The sequence below is a fragment of the Sceloporus occidentalis genome, unplaced genomic scaffold (assembly GCF_023333645.1).
Source record: "Sceloporus occidentalis isolate IW3139 unplaced genomic scaffold, rSceOcc1.0.p SCAF_5, whole genome shotgun sequence".
NCBI lineage: Eukaryota > Metazoa > Chordata > Lepidosauria > Squamata > Phrynosomatidae > Sceloporus > Sceloporus occidentalis.
This window is the reverse complement of record NW_028316985.1, coordinates 82178367-82198866: the sequence shown is the minus strand read 5'-3', so window position 1 is coordinate 82198866 and position 20500 is coordinate 82178367. Positions and strand designations below refer to the sequence as shown.

The following is a 20500-nucleotide window of genomic DNA, read 5'->3' as shown; positions in this document are numbered from 1 at the left end:
AAAGGTAAGAACAAATAACCTTCATTTTTGGTTTCAAAACATTGCTGTTGCATACCTTCAAGTCATTTCTGACGTGATGAGCCTAAGGTGAACTATCATGGGGTTTTGCCATTGCCCTCCTCTAAGGCTGAATGTGTGACTTGCCCAAGTTCACCTACAGGTTCTCCATGACTGAGTGGGGATCTAAATCCTCATCTCCCAGAGTCCTAGTCTGGCACTCAAGCCACTATACCATGCTGGCTCATGGGAACTTCAATATAGCAATGAAATTAGGTATGGAAGGTGATGTATAAGTGTGTATATATGTCATCCTTGTCAGAAAAACAACAGACCAAATCCTACCTCTTTCAACATCAGGTTTCTATATTGGTCAACCAGATCCTTATTATGAGAAACAAAATATGATTTTAACACTCCCTTGCCCATCTTCCAGAGCAACATCCTGCTTTGGATCCTGCATATAACACATCTATTTCAACAGTCTTACCTGACATAAATTTGTCTAATTCCCTTTTTGAAACATGCAGGTGCTGGTCATCACCACAAATTTTAGCAGCAATTGTAGCAGCAATTTCATCTAGTTTAACTATATGAGATCTAAAGAAGCCTATGACTTTAGCTACCCTGCCCCCATCTGACTTTGTTCATTAGCTAAAAAAAAAACAAAGCTTGTAACCTTGCTTCACAGGACTGTTGTGTCAGACCCTTTTCCTGCTCTACGAAATTCTTGCTCAAGTGTAGTTATCAAAGGTCAGCCTATGTTCCAAGTGTGCTTGTACGACAGAATTTCATAAATGTATTACGGCACTGTTTCATTTGTGTTTCTGATTATTTCCAGCATGCACCCTGCCTTTTTTTACAGTGACTGTGTCAATGTATTTATCAAGGCACGTACTGTAACACTAAGATCCTTTTATTGGTTAGTCACTGCCAGTTCAGGAACCATCAGCAATTAACTGAAGTTAGTGTGTTGGTGTTTTTGCCCCCACCCCCAATACATCACTTTACAATTGCTTACATAAAAACACGTTTGCTATTTTAATGGCTATTCCCCGTCCTAAGAGTTCCTTTTCAACCTCTTTGCTACACTTTGTTTTAACCACCCTACATGCCCTTTTTGTAATAGTCTGGGTATTTTCCTGCAAAACCAGCCAATTTATGAGAAGGTTCATGGGTCAAGGGTGGGGTCTCCAAGGGACCAGAAAACAGGGGCTGGGGGACTGCATATGCTCACAAGGTCACATTCTCCACACACACACAAACCTCGTATTAAACATACACAGACCAATTTACATATACTGCATAAAACCACACATTGTAATAGGTCTGGGGCAAAGGCAAGGCATAAAGAGGAGGAGGAACAGCAACAACAGAAGATTCGCAGTATAGCTATGGACATGTAGGTGCTGGTTGCCCTGCTTTCACTCAGTTAGGGATGACATGGATGTCCAAAGGTGAGAAAGTTAACAAAACATTAACAAAAACACCTTATTGGACAGAAGCAAGTGACTCCTAAGTTAAAAGTAAATACATGTAATGGACTCTAAGTATTAAAGTAGATACAGAAACCACTTCTCCATTATTATTTCCTATAAACAACAGATCCTGCTAGACTATTGCAAGGCTGCATCCATGACTACGTCACTGATATTCAAAAGAAGGGATGAGGCAACTGTCAGGGATAAAGGGGCCACCTTAGATCCCTAGGAAAACTTGAGGCCCACAACCATCCTTGAGCCATCCACTCTGGGGGGGGGGGGGACTTTTTTGCCCCAAATTTGCTCTGGGGATAAAATCTTCTTCCAGTTAGAAAGAAGGCCTCTCCTGGGCCTAAAAGTGCCTCCTCCTAAAAACAAACAAACAGAACATGGTGAAATTACCCCAGACCCTAGAGAGCATTTGGGGGCAAAATGTTTTTTAAAAAACTAGTAGACCACGAGGGATCACAAAAACAGTCTTGGTGGGCTACGTACAGCCCATGAGCCATACTTTTCTCATCCACACCCTAAAGTAGTGGTTCCCAACCTTTTCTATGTCCTATGACCCTAGGAAATTATTTTGTTTCAACGTGGAACTTTCTTGCTGACTGCATTCTGCAGATCTGCCAATGGATTCAGACAATTCATAAATTTGTCTTGATTGTCTTGCTTTCTAAACTCCATTTCAAGAGCTCAGTTTGTCCACAAATAAACAAGATCTTCCTTCAGCTCTTCATCATCTGACAGTTTCTTCAAATTGGAGAAATATGGATTCACGATCCATTCTTCTGAAATCTTCAGTTCTCCAGGAGCAAAATAGCCAAAATTTGACAGCATTTCTAAATGCGCCACAATTTCTTCATGCACAGCAGGAGTTGTGGATCCAGCATGATCAACCATTTCTTCTAGTGAAGGATGACTTAAGATGCCGCCTCTTTCCATACTTCAAGGTCAAAGGTGTAACCTTTCTTTGAAGACATTCAATTTTTTGCAACCCTTTTTCTTGAAGTGAAACACTGAGGTCATTTATACAAAGAAAAACGTCAGCTAAGGAAGCCAGCATTTGGGCGAATTCCTGAGATTCCAATCCTCAACAAGATCACATTCATGCTCCTCCAGAAAAAACTTTTTTTCCTTGCAGTTCAAAGAAGTGGGTTAAAGCTTATCATCATGACAACCAACAGATGTCTGTGTGAAAAAGCAAAACCGAATGCTCACTTCTCAAATCCTCAAAAAATAATTTGAGGATGTGATGGTTCAAAGCATACCCTCTGATCCAGTTGATGATTTTCACATAACTATTAAGGACTTTCTTCAAATTTGGAGGCAATGTTTTTGATGCCAAAGTATGCCAATGAAGAAAACAATGGGTAACTTGCAAGTGTGGAATCTCTTTTATCAATGTAAAAATGCCAAGATTTATTTCCAAACATTGCAGCTGCCTCGTCAGTGTACACAGAACCGCTGAGTTTGATATCTAAATCATGTTTGACCAAGAAGTCTTTCAGCAGCTGCAACACATCTTTTGCCATTGCGTTTGTTTCAGATCTTTACAAAACATAAGATCTTCCTTAACAGCACCATCATTGACATACTTCACTAAAGTGAAGAGCTAACAACAACTGGAAAAATCAGTTGACCTGTATCATAATACATTACAATATTATCTGTGGTTAAGCCAAAACAAATCGTCAGGTGGAAATGCTACAAGGACATAAGCCACGGCTTATTAGGTTACTCTCTTATTCCCCGACACTCATGATAATTATGAGACAACTTCGTACTGAGCATATATCAGTCTATGACAGACCTGACACACTGAATCAGCTTGTATCACAACTTACTTCCCTCAATAATAATTATTCACACATATGCTGCTGAAGTGATGAAATTCATGATGAATGCTGTGTCACTGAACACTCAATCCCACAATTTATGTGGGAATAACCTCTGGACAAGTGAATAACACAGTGTAGTTGGTCAATTTCACAGCCAGTACACCCATGCTTCACTAGTGTGAATGAATGTGATTTGAATGAGTTGACTTGGCTACCAGAATGTGGAGAAATGCGTGAAGGAGTTTATGTTTTTCTCAACTAGGCAGTGGGAGACTGGAGTGTGCTTGGGACAAATGTTACCTGCTGTCTCCGCCATGCTCCTTAGTCCTTCCTATTATACACAAGGAAATCAGTGGCAACAAAGAAGGCATTTGATTTGCTGGACAAAGCAGCAATAAGCATAGGATTGGTTGAGTAAAGCATGATGCTTGTGAGCAGAGGCAGCTGAAAGGCCCTGATGGTGAAATGCTCAATGAATTCTTGTAATCATAAATTTATGAGTAAAATAATGTACAATGATAATGTTGGATGTTATATTATGACTTTAAAAGTAATACTCTGGCAGTCAGTCATTTACTTTACTTATATGCTGATTCTGTTATTCTTTCCTCTTGATTAAGAACCAACGAGACTACTATCTGTGCAACACAACTACCTAATACCACTTCGCAAGGCACGCTTTTCACTGGCTGAGTGATGGCTTGTGACTCATTAATCAAAGACACAAGATACCCTTTGTTGCACTGCCTGAAATTCCATCTTGCACCTGCTGGGGGTGTGGGCACCTCAGGTTGAGAAACCCTGCCCTAAGGGAACTGTTGCCCTGTGGATTTATGTGTGTATAGTCTAACAATGGTGTGCTGTCTGTTGAGCTGTGTGCCTTGGAACTACCCTGAAACTAGCATAGCAAATGTGGTTTTTAACCTTAAGGGTTAGAACCCCAAAGTTCTGAATTAAATGTATCAGCCAACCAACTGAATATACAAGCTCTGCTAGATTTACTGGCGTAAGTCTAGAAAAGACCCAAGCATAATATTACATTATTGCACTGAGAAGAATGGCAAATAATTAAACACTGTAAAAATAAATTCAGTCTAAACGTCCTCAAAGTACCAGATCCTGTCTGATCTTGGAAGCTAAATAAAGTCAACCCTGGTTACTACACAGATGAGAGACCGCCAACAAATACCAAGTACTTAGGCTATTTTTAAGAGGAAAGAACTGGCAAAACTACCTCTGAGTATCCCTTGCCTTAGAAAACCCTTTGAAATTCATGGGATCACCATAAGTTGACAGACGACTTGAAGGCATGTATACACACACATAAGGATACTATACTACAGATGTTACTTGCATTCCATTATGAATTCCCTCATTTGTTCATATCAGAGATCAGAATGGCATTGTTTAAAAACAGCTTGAAATCGATATGTCATACAGAGAAGGCTAGAAACTTCTCAATTATACTGAAAACATTTTTTATTTACCTCAATCCAGTTTGTAAGCCAATAGCAGTCCGGATCAGTGTTTTCAACCGTGAAGAGTACATTTCCTCTGGGAATGACAGCACCCTCAGGAACAGCCTTTATTTCTATGGGAAGACATCCTTCATACTTCTGTTATATAAACAGATATTCACAATAATCACTTATAAAATCGCCAAATACTTTCATTTAGTTCACTGGATGAAGAATAGCTGTTATTATCAATGGATATTTTTATTTGGCTATCTACGTGTGTATGCGAAAGTTATTCAAAGTCATTTCTCTAAACATGTCTGGCTGAACTGTAAAAAAAAAAAACCTAGAAGATAAACTCAAATATATAATTCAATCCTCATTTTTTCCTTCTTCCTTCATTTACATGTTTCAACATAACTAGCAAGGTTCATCTCATACTGTGTGTGTGTGCGTGTGTGTCAAGGGGGAGGAGATGTAATGCCACTTTGAGAGCAAAATGATGATTTTGCCAGGAATTTAAGGCAGTGCTGTCTGATTGTTGACTAAGCTTCCTTATGAAGAAATAGACACTAATTCATCAGAATTATTTTTTAAGCTCCTATGAACATTGCATCTGAGAGGTAAACAACTGGCTGCATCTACAACAGCTTGGAATAGCCAATAAACCAGACCAGACCTTGGAGCTTTTTGTTTCTTCTCCTATTGCTTAATTTTGTTATCGCACCTGATGATGGGAAAGCTCACACCACTTATGCCTTACTTTTGTAATATGTTATTAGTCTCAATAATTATACTATGCAACTCTGATATTGTTTTTTTCATACTATCAGATATACATTACCAAAATATATTTACTCACAGACTAAAGACTATATAAGTTCTTTTGGAATCTGTCATCATTTGCTGTACTATATGGGATTTCTCCCCAGTAAATCATTTTCCATAGATTGGCAAAAACGTTTCTTATCCATAAAATTGTTTTTATTCTGTGCGCTTAAAAAATATTACAGCAATAGTAGTTGGACCTATCAAACTGAACTAAAATAATGAAACACTTGTTAACTGCAAGTTCACAACTAATGCACGGTAACTTTGGATAGTAATACAATTACAACTATTCAAAGGGTGGGAGAGGGAGTTGGTGCTCTTCTATGTTAGTATTCATTAAAATTTCTTTACCTCGAGAATGTAATTCCATCCTGTTTCATTGAAGACATCATCTTGAAAATGTTCCTTGTATACCTCTTTGGCTTCCTGAATTTTCTCTTTGGTTACCACTTTACCTGTGACAAAACCCAAACATGTTGGCTGGGTGAAATGTAAGAATGCTTTCCAGAACTGGGCTTGAGGGTATGATTATCATTTTACAGATATATTGGGGTGAAGAAGTTGAATAACTTATGCCAAGAATACGGATTGTGTGACCAATATTATTACCTCAGGTTGCAACTGGAAATACATCCTACTGATTACAATGTTTCCCTGTAAATATACTCTGGCTGCATGCATCCTGATCATCAGCACTATCTGATTCAAATCAAATCCCAATGATTAAAATAGAATTTAATACTAAATAAACCTTTTTCTATCAGGGGACAGAATGAATTAGGTATTTAGTAAAGCAATAAATAGCAAATGTACCATGCTTATTACCACTAACTTGTAGGCAGTCAGCTATGGGGATAATTTTGACAGTAATCTCATATGATCAAGTGAAGTCTGCAATTGTCACAATGTAAATCTTATGTTCCAGTCCTAAATTATCTCAAAAGGTATAGTAGACAGAAAACAGATTACTCCAGTACAGTTCATAATATGTGGTTATTGTGGTTCATCTGATCAACATGAAAGTGATTTAAGGCTGCATGCCAACAAGATGATCATTCCAGTCTATGTTACCCCAAGGAATCTATCATTGTTATTGCGCTTGCAAAAGACTTTAGGGTGAACTAGCAGAATCCACACTAGAGTTGTTGATTGGTATCCTATTAAAAGTTAATGCTATGCTACAGAATAACTTGTATTCAGATTATAACTGTTCACCTTTTATTATAAGTATGTGGGAGCAGCTTTCTCTGACTTGGCACAATGGGGACTGGCAAATACCTAACAGTTAGATTTATTTGATTCCAAATGGTACAAGGCAGTTAACAGTAAAATACAAAATAAAACCAAGACATGGAAACATATAGGTAAATAAAATCAATAAAAATGACAAAAACAGCAGATGGAACACATGGTGACATTTACAGTGGCTATTAATAGTCAGTACATGAAGCCAAAGGCCTGTCTATATAAAAATGGCTTTGCCTGCTGCAGAAGTATCAGGGAAAGAACTAGTTTGGTCTTCCTTGGTAATGAGTTCCAGAGCTTAAGAGTGATGATGAAGTGGATAAAATTGCTGCAAACAAGGGGCAGATGTTCAGGTGTTGTGAGAGCTCAAGATCTTGTAATTTGAACACGTTTGTATGGGACAATGTTGTCTTTTAGTTAGCTAACCTCACGTTATGATGGTCTTTTAAAATCATAATCAGGATTTTCAATTTACACTGAAATTGATAGACAGTCAGTGGGTGGAGTGTTAAGTGGGTCCAAAATTATGAAAATCTGAAGTTTCTAAATACTGTCCGAGGACAGCATTACCTTCATTCAAATGAAATGTAATTAAGGCATGAGTCACTGTTGCATTGTATATTGCCTGAATATAATGAATATGACATATGGCTATAAATATCTTAGAATTAAGAAAAAGGCTTCTGTAGTCAGATCAAACATAAGTAAGTACTGTGCTCCTGGCATTCAGTTTCAAGAAGAAGAGTTTTCAAATCAGTGCATTTTTATTCAAGGCAGACTGAATTTCTATTTCCTGATTTGACCTTCTACTAACTAGGGATATCGCTGTCATGTTTGGATTAAGATGCAATTTTCTTGCCTTTATCCAGTTTATTACCAATATTCTGTATATCAACAGCTTCACTGGAATTAGATGGAAAGGAGGTACAACTGGATGTCAATAACATCTTAATGACACTCAGTTCCATAATCCTTGATAGCATTACCTAGTAGTTCCCTGCAGATGTAAAATATCATGGGGAGAAGATGTATCCCTCTGGGAAAATCTAAACACCTAAGGTAGACAATCTACCCTCCAGATGTCTGGAACTCCAATTGTCCTTTACAAGTTTAATGTAAACTAGATGTTAACACTGTAAAACTTCTAGTGCACACCAGGCTATCTACACCTGTTTCTGGAAAATTACAAGACAAGATTTGAGCAAGAGTCTCTCGGGATCACTTTTTGGAATCGCCATTCTGGGAATGACTGCAGTCACTGCAAAATAGTGCCACAAAATCCCACTTCATGTGGGTGCTGTAGAAAGATACTACGATCAATAACGAAATAAAAGGCTAGGGAGACGATCATAAAAATCAAGAGGAAAAATAGTTCCAGGCACATATTACAGAATGGCCAGGTATTACTAATTCACTGGGGCTCAGGAAATGTTTTTAATGGTCCTATCACTACCCCTGTTTAGATGCTTTAGCACTGTATCTGCTTAAATCCTAGATTGTTCACAGTAAATAGAAACTGACAAACATCAGCACTGCAGTATTTTTAAAGGAAGCATAACAATCATTTTAATTTTTTTTACTTTTACACACTGCCTTTGTTCCACAAAAAAAATTGTTGTCACTTGAGTTACCATGGAATTCATTTTGCTACTTATTTAAGCATGTGTAACTATATAAACTAGTTTGAATAAGTAGAATAGATATCCTTGGTGATAAATCTATTTATGAGTAGTTCTGCCATTTTAAAATCCTGTGGAATGCAAAAATAATAATTTTGCCCTCCTTGGTTAGTCTAAATCTTTCTTCCATACACAGACACTCAGTATCTGAATGGTGACAAACAATTCATGTGAAGGCAGACTGTAAAATAACAATGCCTTAAACATACAAAGCATGAACAGTACATTAAAAGAAGGAGGGTTGAACAGACTCTTGCTCAAATTTTAGAAATACCCCTGACAGACAACAGTGCAAGATAGTATTTTTGCCTATTAGACTGAAGCAGCTTTTATACAAAACATATTTAGATGAAAATCACGGGCATGTGAGAATAATTAATTCTGAAGTTAGAATAGTTTCAGAAAATACTATCAATTACTTCGGTCTTGTCCTTAAGACATTTTGAGAGCTATTGATATTCCAAAGAGCTTTGGGAGGGAAAGCTGAGAAGTTATCATGTAAGTGCAAGTATATTTAAAATTCTAGGATGAAATACCTTTTAAGTATTTATTAAGAATGTACTGCAACCCGTAAAAAACAGTTTCCTCATATTTCACCTTCCTAAATTTGGAGTTCTCCGTCTTCTTTTCACGGCATTCAAAGTAGGAATAAACTTTGCTTGTGTTGGGTGGATACTGTTTATAATGTGTCACCTATAATAAAAAAAGCAATGGTAAGAAAACATTTCACCACATATAAAAATGAATTATTCAAGATAAATTATGACTGTGTCACATGAATTTCTAGAACGGATCAGTTTCATCCTTTAGCTTCCAGCTGAATGTTTCTCAACTTTTCCTGAATTTGAGCAAGGAGTATTTCATCCAGTCCTTTTCCTTTCAGCATATGGTACAAGTAAGTTCTTCATTTCTCTAGTTTCTAGCTATCCTGCTCTGATAATGTATTATTTCCCCATTTTGCTCCTCTTTTACACACCTTACAGAACCTTTTCACAACTGAGAAGTGAAACTGACCAGGATTCTAAACAAATGTGAAACGTGACAGCTTTGGTTAATTTATACTCAGAAGCTCCACTGAGATCTCAATACAAGAAACTATCTTTATAGATGAAGGTATTTTTTCAGAAATCTGCTGGTTGTTTGTTGGCCTTACAACAAGGTTTACTTCAAGCACAGACCACAAAGCAAAGAAACACAACTTCCTTGTGGTTCATTACTTTGATGTTTCATATGCATGTTTGCCGGCACCCTCACCAACTACCCTATGTATCTTACTTGGAATATTGAAAATTTTGTCTTTGTCTGTAAAAATACTCCTTTTGGACCTCACCTACCCACGTGCTTAGTGTCAATATTAAATGGCAATGTTACACAAATAAGTTATATATAAAGAGCAACAACAAAGTAAACAAAATCATTATTTTCTGCAATAATAGTGCTGTACATAATATTGCTGCACCAAGCCGTTAACAACACTATTAGAAATCATTTAAAGTTACATGAAGCATTACCCACAAGATTTTTGGAAAATTAATTGAGGAAATTTTCATTAAGGCAAATAAATTTGTATTAGCATATTCTCCTGAAATATATTTAATACCAAGTCATCAAAAATGGGATTATTTTACAGACAAAACATTCATTTGATGACATCCTTCCAGGGAACACTCTCCCAGCTTACTTTAAAATATGTTCTTCTGACATTTAAGACAAAAGCATTTCACTTTTCCCTTACCTGAAAAACTAAAGTAGTAGAATAAAAGAATTTTTTAAAGTCAAAATTTCCTTTCCACCATTTATGCTTTTTATTTTTTGCCTTTCTCTCAGCTTAGGCAATGAATTAGACTGGTCAGTTTCACTCTCTGTTTCTGATACAGCAGCACAATGCTGTAGTGTTTGGATTTCCAACACTGCAAGGGAATGTTTGGTAAGGGTAAAAAAAAATGAATAAAAATTGTGAAAATATTTTCAATCATGATTTTTAGGTCTAATGAGATAAATGTGTGTGACAATGTGCAATTATCTACATAATGATACAAAAGTAAGCTATTATTAAATTTACTAACTTTGCATTCCTCCACCAATCCACCTTAAGAGTCTGGACAGGGCACAAGTAAACAATTTGCTAAATAAATAGGATGGAGATTGTAATGACAGTTGCTTTAATTCTGTTCAGTGATCTCCATTGCTAGCATGTACTGCAACCATTCATTGCTAAATTTCAAGAAAGATGCTAACAGTAACAATGAGCATATTGGTTCCAAATACAGGAAAGACAAACCACTTTCTTTCAGGGCAAGATTTATAGAAATGCTTTACTCCATGTTTTATAAACTCCACATTCTCAAGACTTTACTACTTGTTTAATGCCACATTTCAACTTATTATCATACCTATTATCACATAACTTCTAAAAAATGAAGCACTGACCCAATGGCGTATCATATCCAATTTCCACCCTGATGATTGTCTGAAGATCTAAGTCATCCTTTCCTTTCTTTCACGTTCTGTAAGTGCCTTAAAAACTGAACACTGATGCAAAGCAGTTTGCTTTAGGTATCAATTCAGATTTCAGTTTTCTTATCTTTTTTTAAGTATCCAATACAACAGGTACTATCATCCCTTCCAGAACATTATGAAGTGTGATGACAGGAACTGGCAAAAACTGCCTCTCAAGGCAATGTGTATCCAATGTTTTTGAAATAAGATTAGATTCCTTGTTATATAATTTAGGTATATTTCATGTAGAAATAAGTCAGGAATTTGACAATTTAAGGATTGAATACCTAATAAACCAGCTTAAAATGAGGAAGAATTATTTGAAAATTACTTTTCTTCACATTCAAATTGACATGCCATGACAGAGTATTAGTACTACTGCTTAGCAATGAGAATCCAGTGGGCCTGCCATATCCGCAACCTACCATGGACTCAATTATTTATATATATATATATATATATATATGTGTGTGTGTGTGTGTGTGTGTGGATAAAAAAGGAACCCAAATTGTGCTCTCCCAGTGATTCCCCCGCTCACCCCTCCACAGCCTGCCTGAGCAGTCGTGGGGCAGCAGTGGAGGCAGTGGCAAGTCCCAGCTGCCATATGTCCATTGTTTGGCTCTTCCGCCTCTGGGAAGCCCACCACCCACTCACTACCACCTTGCAAATGAACAAGGAGCAGCAGCACATTCCCCTTGGTGGGCTCCTTAGAGATGTAAGAGCCCAGAGAATATCTGCCTGCCAGCCAGGGCTTGCTTCCATCCTCACTGCTGCCCTGAGAATGCTCAGGTGAGCTGTGGATGTGAACAGGAGAGTCACTGTGAGACAGTGATGCCTCTCTGTAAGTAATGAGCATCTGGTGGCTGCCCCATCATGCTACCCCATGGCTTTTTATTCACAGGGACTTGAGCATCTATGGTTTTTGCTATACACGTGGGGTCCTGGAGTCAACCTGCCGTGAATACCGAAGATCCTTATCAATCTTTAGTATGATGCATACTACATGCTGGATCATCCAAAGTAAAAACAGAGCTTATACACATTGGGAAATAAATCTCTGGTGCATTAAAATATTTTCCCCCATCGCCAAAGCCTCAAAATAATAGGCAAAGGGAGTTGGTAGGGTGAAAAATGTGTCTCATTAATGCCCTGCAGCTAAGATTACAGGGTACCCTCAAAAGTATGCAACTTTGCCAACCTAACTTGAAAAGCACCATCTACAATCTGCAATCTATAGACTTCATTTCTGTATTTTGCTTTATATGAAGCCCCTTTGATATGTATTTGGATGTCCCAGATAGGACAAAACATGACAATTCATCTGGGACCACAATAATATACTATCAATCATTCATCAACTCCAAAGGCAGCCAATTAATTGAGGACATAGTGAAAGAAGTTGGTTTTAAACTTTAAGAAGATTTAAAACCTTAAACAGATCTAATAAAATTACCAAGAAAGGACATGCTCTGAGTGTCCAATGTAGCAACATTAGCAAGAGCCAGGCACAGAGCCTTCGCAGAGGCAGCGCCAGTTCTCTGAATCTCTCTTCTTGAAGAAACTCAATCAAAATAATTGGGAATACAATGGCCTGAGCAATTCTGACTTTAGTGCTCAGTTGTATATCTTTGCTCTTCAGCATCTTTTCCAGTTTTTTCACAGCAGCCCTTCCCATTCCTAGTCTTCTTATTTCTTGACTGCAGTCTCCATTCTGGTCAATGTTTAATCCTAGATATGGGAATTCTTTAACTATTTCCTCGTTGTCTAGATTGAATTCTGTGGTCATTATTTTTGTTTTCTTTATGTTCAGCATTAGACCTTGCCTTTGCACTTTCATCTTTGACCTTATTAACTGTTCCAATTCCTGAATGTCTTCTGCCAATATATAATATATGCATATAATATATGGTGTCGTCCGCATATCTTAGGTTGTTAATGTTGCTTCCTCCTATCTTCACTCCTCCTTTTTCTGATTCGAATTCTGCTTTCCTTTTGATGTTTTCAGCATACAAGTTAAACAAGTAAGGTGATAGGATGCAGCCTTGCTTGACCCCTTTTCCTATTGGGAACCACTCTGTTTCCCTGAATTCTGTTCTGACGGTGGCCTCTGGTCCTTGTCTGCAGGACATCAGATGTAGCGGCACCCCCATGTCATTGAGTGCATTCCATAGCTTTTCATGATCTATACAATCAAATGCTTTGCAGTAGTCTATAAAACACATGCTGACTCTTTAGCCATTGCATGTTTACAATGTGGTCCTTAGTGCCCTTTCTTTTTCTGAATCCTGCTTGCACCTCTGGAATTTCCCTCTCCATGTATGGTTGGAGTCTGTGCTGCAGAATTTTGAGCATCATTTTGCTTGCATGTGAGATTACTGCTATTGTCCTATAGTTGCTGCAGTCTTTCGCATCTCCTTTCTTGTGGATTGGTATGTATATCAAGCGTTTCCAGGCTGTTGGCCACCGTTTTATTTTCCATATTTGTTGGCATATTTTAGTTAGTACTTAAGTTGCATCTGTCTGTAAGCACTGTAGAGTTCACTTGGGGTATCATCTGTTCCTGATGATTTATTTTTCCCCATTTCCTTTATTACTCTAATGTAATCTGGCTTAGTAGAGTGCAAAATGCTTAAAATGTTTAAAATATATTCTTAAGTGTTAGAAGTACTTAAATATGGAAGTCCTTTTAATGTTAAGCAGTTTGCAGAGTAGTCACAATTTCCTTTCAAACTCTTCTCCAAAGTTGCCTTTCTTGAGTTAAAAAAATAGTTATAAACTCTGCAAAGCAAAACTTTATTTACTGTATTCCAAGGTATGTTTCAAGTGCTCCTATGTCCCACTACACTGACTGCTCCTAATCTGCTTCTGGGGGAGATTTTCCAGTACTTTTAAAAACGTGTAATGTCTCTGGAGATTAAAACTCTTCAAAGGGGTGGTACATCTTAACTAAAGGACATGTATGTGAATTAAGAAGTGACTCAACCTCTCTTTTCTAGTCTGTCTTTTTCAGATGTGTTTATACCACATCTGTTCTATCCCATTTCTACACTCATTTGCAATGGGCAGCCGGGGGGGGGGGGCAGTGATGTCCAAACTCTGGCCCTCCGGGTGTTTTGGACTTCATCTCCCAGAAGCCCCAGCCACCTTGGCCAATAGTCTGGGATCCTGGGAGCTGAAGTCCAAAACACCTGGAGGGCCAGAGTTTGGACATCACTGATTTAGAGGATTTACCCCTCACAATGGACTTCAAAATTTATTCTCTTTGAAAGCTCAAATTTTGATAAATTCTGTGTGTGAGAGAGAGAGAGTGAGAGAGAGAGAGGTTGAGAATTGTTGGAAAATTCAGGTATCACCAAAAACTAAACTCCATTCAGTACATTAGTTCTGAATGTACAGATCAGACCAGTTAGTATCAGCACTCTATGGTTACCCCCCCACACACCAAATCTACAATATAAATATACACATATAGACACAATATACCAGTTCTGTACATTGCTTTCCTTCTACTCATCATTCATGGAGATGCTAATCATTATGTCTAAACTAAGGCCTGTTACAGACAGCCAAAATAAAGCTGCTTCGAGTCACAGTGGAGGTATGGTGTTTCAATGATGCATATGTCTTAAGAGTCCAGAAGTTGCACCAAAGCCATGCTCCAGTCCTTAGGGCTGGAGCATGGCTTTGGTGCGACTTCTGGACTCTTAGGACTCATGCATCATTGAAACACCATACCTCCACTGTGACTCGAAGCAGCTTTATTTTGGCTGTCTGTAACCGGCCTATGCTATTCTGACAGAATCAAACATAGATCTACTGTGAGATGAAATACCAAGTTTATAACTATGAATTTAAGTCAGATTACTAGCACATTTACTTCACAAACCAGCACAGGACCAGATAACACCATGGAAAACACCAAGCAGGTGGAACAGCCTTTGGCAAGCCTTATTATTAAGAATTCACCTGATAGCCACAGGCAACCAGGATTTTCTCACAGTGCCTTTTCCACAAGTCTACATGCTAGAAGCTGCCCCCCACCCCCACCACCTTAAGCCTGCTAAAAAGTTAGAAGTCTGTGTTTCCCATCTTACTGGCTGTACAGAAAGGGCTTTTCCTCATCTGTGGCCAACCTGGAAATGTAGGACACAGGTCCCTCTGTGGGCTAGTAATATTTTTGTTAGAGGCTAGAAATGTATGTAGCCTTCTTCATGAGGCTGTTGAAGGGGATGACTCAGACAAGGATTGCTGGTATAAGAATAAGGGTATTAAGTACACAAGTCTATCCCTGCTTTCATCTGTCCAGTGATGGAGGGGCAGCCTCTAAAGCATCATGAATACTGACAGTGTTATCTAAATATTACAGGTCAGTTCATGATAAAGTCAAAATACAAACTCACTATTGACTACATAATAAAATGCCACCACTGGTTATTTTTATGGTGCTGTCTTATAGAATAGTGTGCCTTTTTAATAAACCAGTTTCACATCTGGAAAATTGCCCACAGCTTAAGAGTTTGAAACCTTTCAACCTCCTACGTCAGCGTTCTAGACATTGTAACATAACAGTTTAGAGAATCAGCTGTGAATCTGGAAGTCTGTTTAACTATTGCTTGTGCCATAAATTCACTAGATGGCCTCACACTCTCAATGCCCCCATCTGTAGCATGACAGATATTAATACTGATTTATTTTATGGGGTTGTTTTAAGAACAACAACTAAAATAAAACACTTCATATGTATTAATACTTGAAAGCACCAGGTTTTATTAATATAGGAACACAGAATTCTCACTGGCCTGCTTTCATTCACTGTTGAATGATCGCTATGTCTTTGGTAAAGGTGATGTTTCTTATTTTAGTTATCTAACAGGATTATTTCAGAATACATATTTAATCATCTGAGAAAGATGTTTCCATCACAGTATGAAAGTAATTCAGTTATACTTAGGTACATGATATATGGCATTTTAACAATAGCAGCAAGCTTTGTCCACGCAGAATTTCTGCTCAGGGACAGAGCACATTCTTTGCATTACAAAGGCAACAGGTTTCATCCAGAACATACCCAAGGCAGGTGGGAAAGACTCCCATTTCAAATTCTGTGGACTATTATAGAAATAGGCAATCTACCGTCTTCCAGATGTTTGAAACTTCAATTCCCCATAAGTCCTAGTTAGCATGATCAAGGATTAGAGAAAGCAGCCCAAAACATTTGGAGAATCTTCTCACCACTATGACTGCAAGTCCGCTCCGAGAGCCTCAAGTGCTGAAGGGCAGGGTATAAACACTGTAAAATAAATAAATAAGTCCTTGCTACTGTTTCTAGTATGTTAAGTGTTCTGGGCTGGACTGTGTCTCATAGCTAATACCACAATACTCTATTCAGTGACATAGAATAAGTGACACTCTTAAGTCCTGTTCCTGGGGATGTTTAGCCTGGAGAAGAGAAGGTTAAGAGGTGATATGATAGCCCTATTTAAATACTTGAAGGGATGTCATATTGAGGAGGGAGCTAGCTTGTTTTCTGCTGCTCCAGAGACTAGGACCCGGAGCAATGGATGCAAGCTCCAGGAAAAGAGATTCCACCTCAGCATTAGGAGGAATTTCCTGACAGTAAGGGCTGTTCGACAGTGGAACAAACTCCCTCGAAGTGTAGTGGAGTCTCCCTCCTTGGAGGTCCTCAAACGGAGGCTGGATGGCCATCTGTCGGCGATGCTTTGATCTGGATTTCCTGCATGGCAGGGGGTTGGACTGGATGGCCCTTGCGGTCTCTTCCAACTCTATGATTCTATGATTCTAGGTTTGGGACAGCTGAGCACAAGTTCAGCTCTCCTCTGTTGAAATGAATGGGGCTTAGAAGAGTTTAACCCTGAATGGATTATGCTGGAAGTGTTTCATAACTGGGAGGTGCTAGTATTATAACACAGCTGTGGGACAGCAGCAATTATGCTACTAGAGCAAGTTACAAGCATAGGCTTTAATTCAAGGACTCTGGATGTAATTTTTCCTCAAAATCAACTTTCCTGAGTGTTCCCCTGAAAACACTGGGGCATCAACACAGTTTCATATTCAGTAACTGAAGGGGGCCGTATGACTGGCTTTGTCTGATCATCCTGTTAACATGAGATCTACTGCCATATCCAGGTCCAAGCATTTCAGCATCAAATGTGTAAGGGATTTAACCTATGCAGACTGTCCAAACAGCAAATATTGTTATTATTATTATTACCATCCAGCCATTTGAAAACTGAACACCTAAAAACAGCTATACAGTTGTAGGAAAGTGCAACCAAAATCTTCTCATGAAAAACTGTATATGGAAAACTTAACTTCCTTCTCCACACATTAAATATGATTTATATGGACAAAAGGATAGTCCCTATATGTTTTCTGTGTGTATGTGTATCTGTATATATATATGTGTGTGTGTGTAGTTCCTATAGTGTTGCAGATTTTTTTTCTTTACTAATGGGCTTTGCTGACATTTGTTTTTCAATTTAAAGAACATCCATAATACTAAAATGCCACTAGTGCAGCCAGTGACTTTAAGAATGGTAAAAAGCTTTACAGATTAGACAACAGAAAATTATCTTGATAAAGAGCAAAAAGCATGCTTACTTTGAGCAGTTATCTGCCAGTTACAAACACAGGGCTCTTGTCAGTAAATAAATGTTAGTCCACTTGTCTATAAAGGAATCTCTTTCTACACCAACACCCCCCCTTTTCCCATCACGGTCAACTAAAATTAGCAGTTTGCACCAGCTTCGAAACTGAATCAGGCAGGTGTGTCACCGTCCTGCCATTTAACCCCCCCAAACTGAATGAAAGCCAGATCCTGAGCGTCTAGATAGAAAGGCTGAATGGCATGAGAGCTGGAGTGCTGCTGAGCCAGCTCATCCCTGCTACAAGTTTCACTTTCTATCTTGCCCTTTTCCTCTCCTCTTGCACTTTCCTGTTACTGAAAACTTGAGGTCAAGAGGAAAAGACACAAAAAGAGGAGATTCTACTGTCTCCAAGATCCCTTCCTCACCCTCCCTCTATGTCAGCATATATGTTTGATAAGTCCTTGGTTTCTGTCACTCCGCCAAGCTGAGTGAGATAAGGCAAGTTAAATTCCAGAACAAATCAAATGCTTCGTCCTCCACTGCCCCAGGTCCTCCCAGTCTTTTCAATCACAGATCAATATCAAGCTTTACAGTCTCCAACTTACTGACTAAAGATGGTAAATGGCCCCAACAAGCCTCACAGTCGCCATGTCTCCAGACTAGCCTTCTGCAGCCAGACCCCTTGCAAAGCCCCAACTACAGAGCTGGAACAGACCCAAGGGTCACCAGTCCAACCTCCAGCCATGCAGGAAGGCACAGAACCAACCAGAAATAGGTCCCACTGGTTACAAAAAGACTTACTCCCAAGTTAAACCCACTGGGTGAGCATAGGCAAGCCACACTCTCTCAGCCTCAGGGGAAAGCAATGGCAAACCTCCTCTGAACAGGCCTTGCCAAGAAAACCCCAAGATAGGTTCGCCTCACTGTTGTTGTTGCTGTTCTGTGTCTTCAAGTCAGTTCTGACTTATGGCAACTCTAAGGTGACCCTATCCTGGGTCAGATTTGTTCAGAGGCGGAGATCTGCACTGCCTTCCCCTGAGAGAATTCAAAGATACAGCTGTGTTAGTCTGTGGAATCAGTGTGTGTAGAGAGATCTTGAAGCACCTTTGAGACTGAGGGCCAAAACACGCTGCAGAAACAGTCCAGTTTGAGACCGCTTTAACTGCCCTGGTTCAATGCTAGGGGATTTTGTAGTCCCGGGAGAGATTTAGCCTTCTCTTACCACAGAGCTTGGGTGCCACAATAAACTACAATCCCCACGATTCCCTGGCACCCAGCCAAGGCAGTTAAAGCAATCTCAAACTGTGTTATTTCTGAAGTGCTTTGGACCTTAATGAAAGAAAGAAATTAGCAGCCTAAGCTTTTGTCGGCTTCAGTCTCCTTCCTCAGAAGATGCATTCAGGGAGAGAGAGTGTGTGTGACTTGCCCAAAGGTCCAAAACACACCGCAGAAATAATCCAGTTTGAGACCGCTTTAACTGTCCTGGCTCAGTGCTGGGGAATCCTGGGAATTGTCGTTTACTGTAGCACCAGAGCTCTCCCTGACAGAGAAGGCTAAACATCTCACAGAACTACAGTTCCCAATAGTATTATTATTATTATCGTAACAATATTTCATTTATATCCCGCCTCTCCATCAGGATCGAGGCGGGTTACAATAAAGGTAAAAAAATACAACAATATAACAATGTAAAATCAATGCAACGCTCAAAATCCCCTTTATAACAATAAAATTAAAATTATTTTAAAAATAATAATACAATTTTTATTAATTTTCTTTAAATAATTTGAACGCCATTTATTAAAATTTTACTAAAATTCCCTAGTGTTGAGCCAAGGGCAGTTTAAAGCGGGTCTCGAAGTGGATTATCTCCACAGCATGTGCTTTCGGACCAAAGTCGAGACTCGAACCCAGGTCTCCAGAGTCAAAGCCCAGCGCTGAAGCCACCGAGACGGCTCACAGCTTCGCCTTAGGGTCGCCCTATGCAGGAAACAACAACAAAACAACAAGCAACAACAATAATAACAATAACAACAACAACAAAGGGCCACAGGGAGGAGGGTATCCTCATCCTGTTGCAGCCAAAGCGAGGTGGTTCTCCCAAAAGCCCCATTTACTGCAATGTACTGCAAACTCCAACTCCCAGAATTCCACAGCCCTGAGCCAGACAAAGAGTTAAAGCGGTACCAAACCGGGTTATTTTTCCAGTGTGGATGCAGCCACTGTGAGGAAGGGGGATGAAATGAGGAATTAGATTCTGTGCAAATGGAGAAAGGGCGCATCCAGGGGACCAGTGTCCATCCTTCCCTTCCTCCCTGAAAGGCTGAATGGGGAGTAACTGCCCTCCTTCCCCGCCATGCTGGGCCCCCATACCGCCCCCCATTTTGTCTCCTCTCTCTCTATCCCTTGCTCCCCGCTCCCTTCGCCTCCCAACCTTGTAAGAGTCGGTGGCCAGGAGGATGTTGAAGTCGGCTCCCACTCCTGCGCTTTCCATAGCTGCTGAGACACAGAGAGACCAAAAAGAACAACCGACCCCACCGCCGTCTTCTTTCCCACTGCTGCTGCTGCCCACTGCCAAGCGCCTCAGGGGCGGCCGGGGGGCGGGGCTTCGACGTCACCAGGGCCCGGGCACAGTCTCCCCTGATTGGACGGCGCCGCTGACACAGGAGGGAGGGACCCAACAGAAAGGAGTTGTGAGGTCACGCGGAGGCGGGCTCTCTCCATTGGTTGGCTTCCCCGGGGAGGGCCAGTGACGCCACGCTGCCCGTTCAAGGGAAGGGGGCGGGGTCGAAGCGTTAACGTCCGCGGCGCGAGGAAAGGGGCGTGGCGTTCTTGCCTCTCATTGGGCAGAGGTGCTCAGGGGGC

General features: G+C 39.7%; 1 protein-coding gene across 2 annotated transcripts in view; it reads right to left on the bottom strand.

The window, feature by feature from the left end:
* LOC149312394 (nicotinamide phosphoribosyltransferase) overlaps window positions 1-20223 on the bottom strand; it is a 33997-nt gene extending 13774 nt beyond the window's left edge. The window contains exons 1-4 of one of the 2 annotated variants that reach the window (XM_089524532.1): window positions 20070-20223; window positions 9065-9221; window positions 5956-6059; window positions 4804-4932 (exon numbers count right to left, since the gene is read on the bottom strand). In XM_089524532.1, the coding sequence (XP_089380658.1) occupies window positions 4804-4932; window positions 5956-6059; window positions 9065-9221; window positions 20070-20129 (450 nt within the window). In that variant the 5' untranslated portion in view covers window positions 20130-20223. The remainder of the gene's footprint in view (window positions 1-4803; window positions 4933-5955; window positions 6060-9064; window positions 9222-20069) is intronic. The other variant, XM_089524533.1, reaches the window with a different exon arrangement.
* Window positions 20224-20500: the final 277 nt, after the last annotated feature.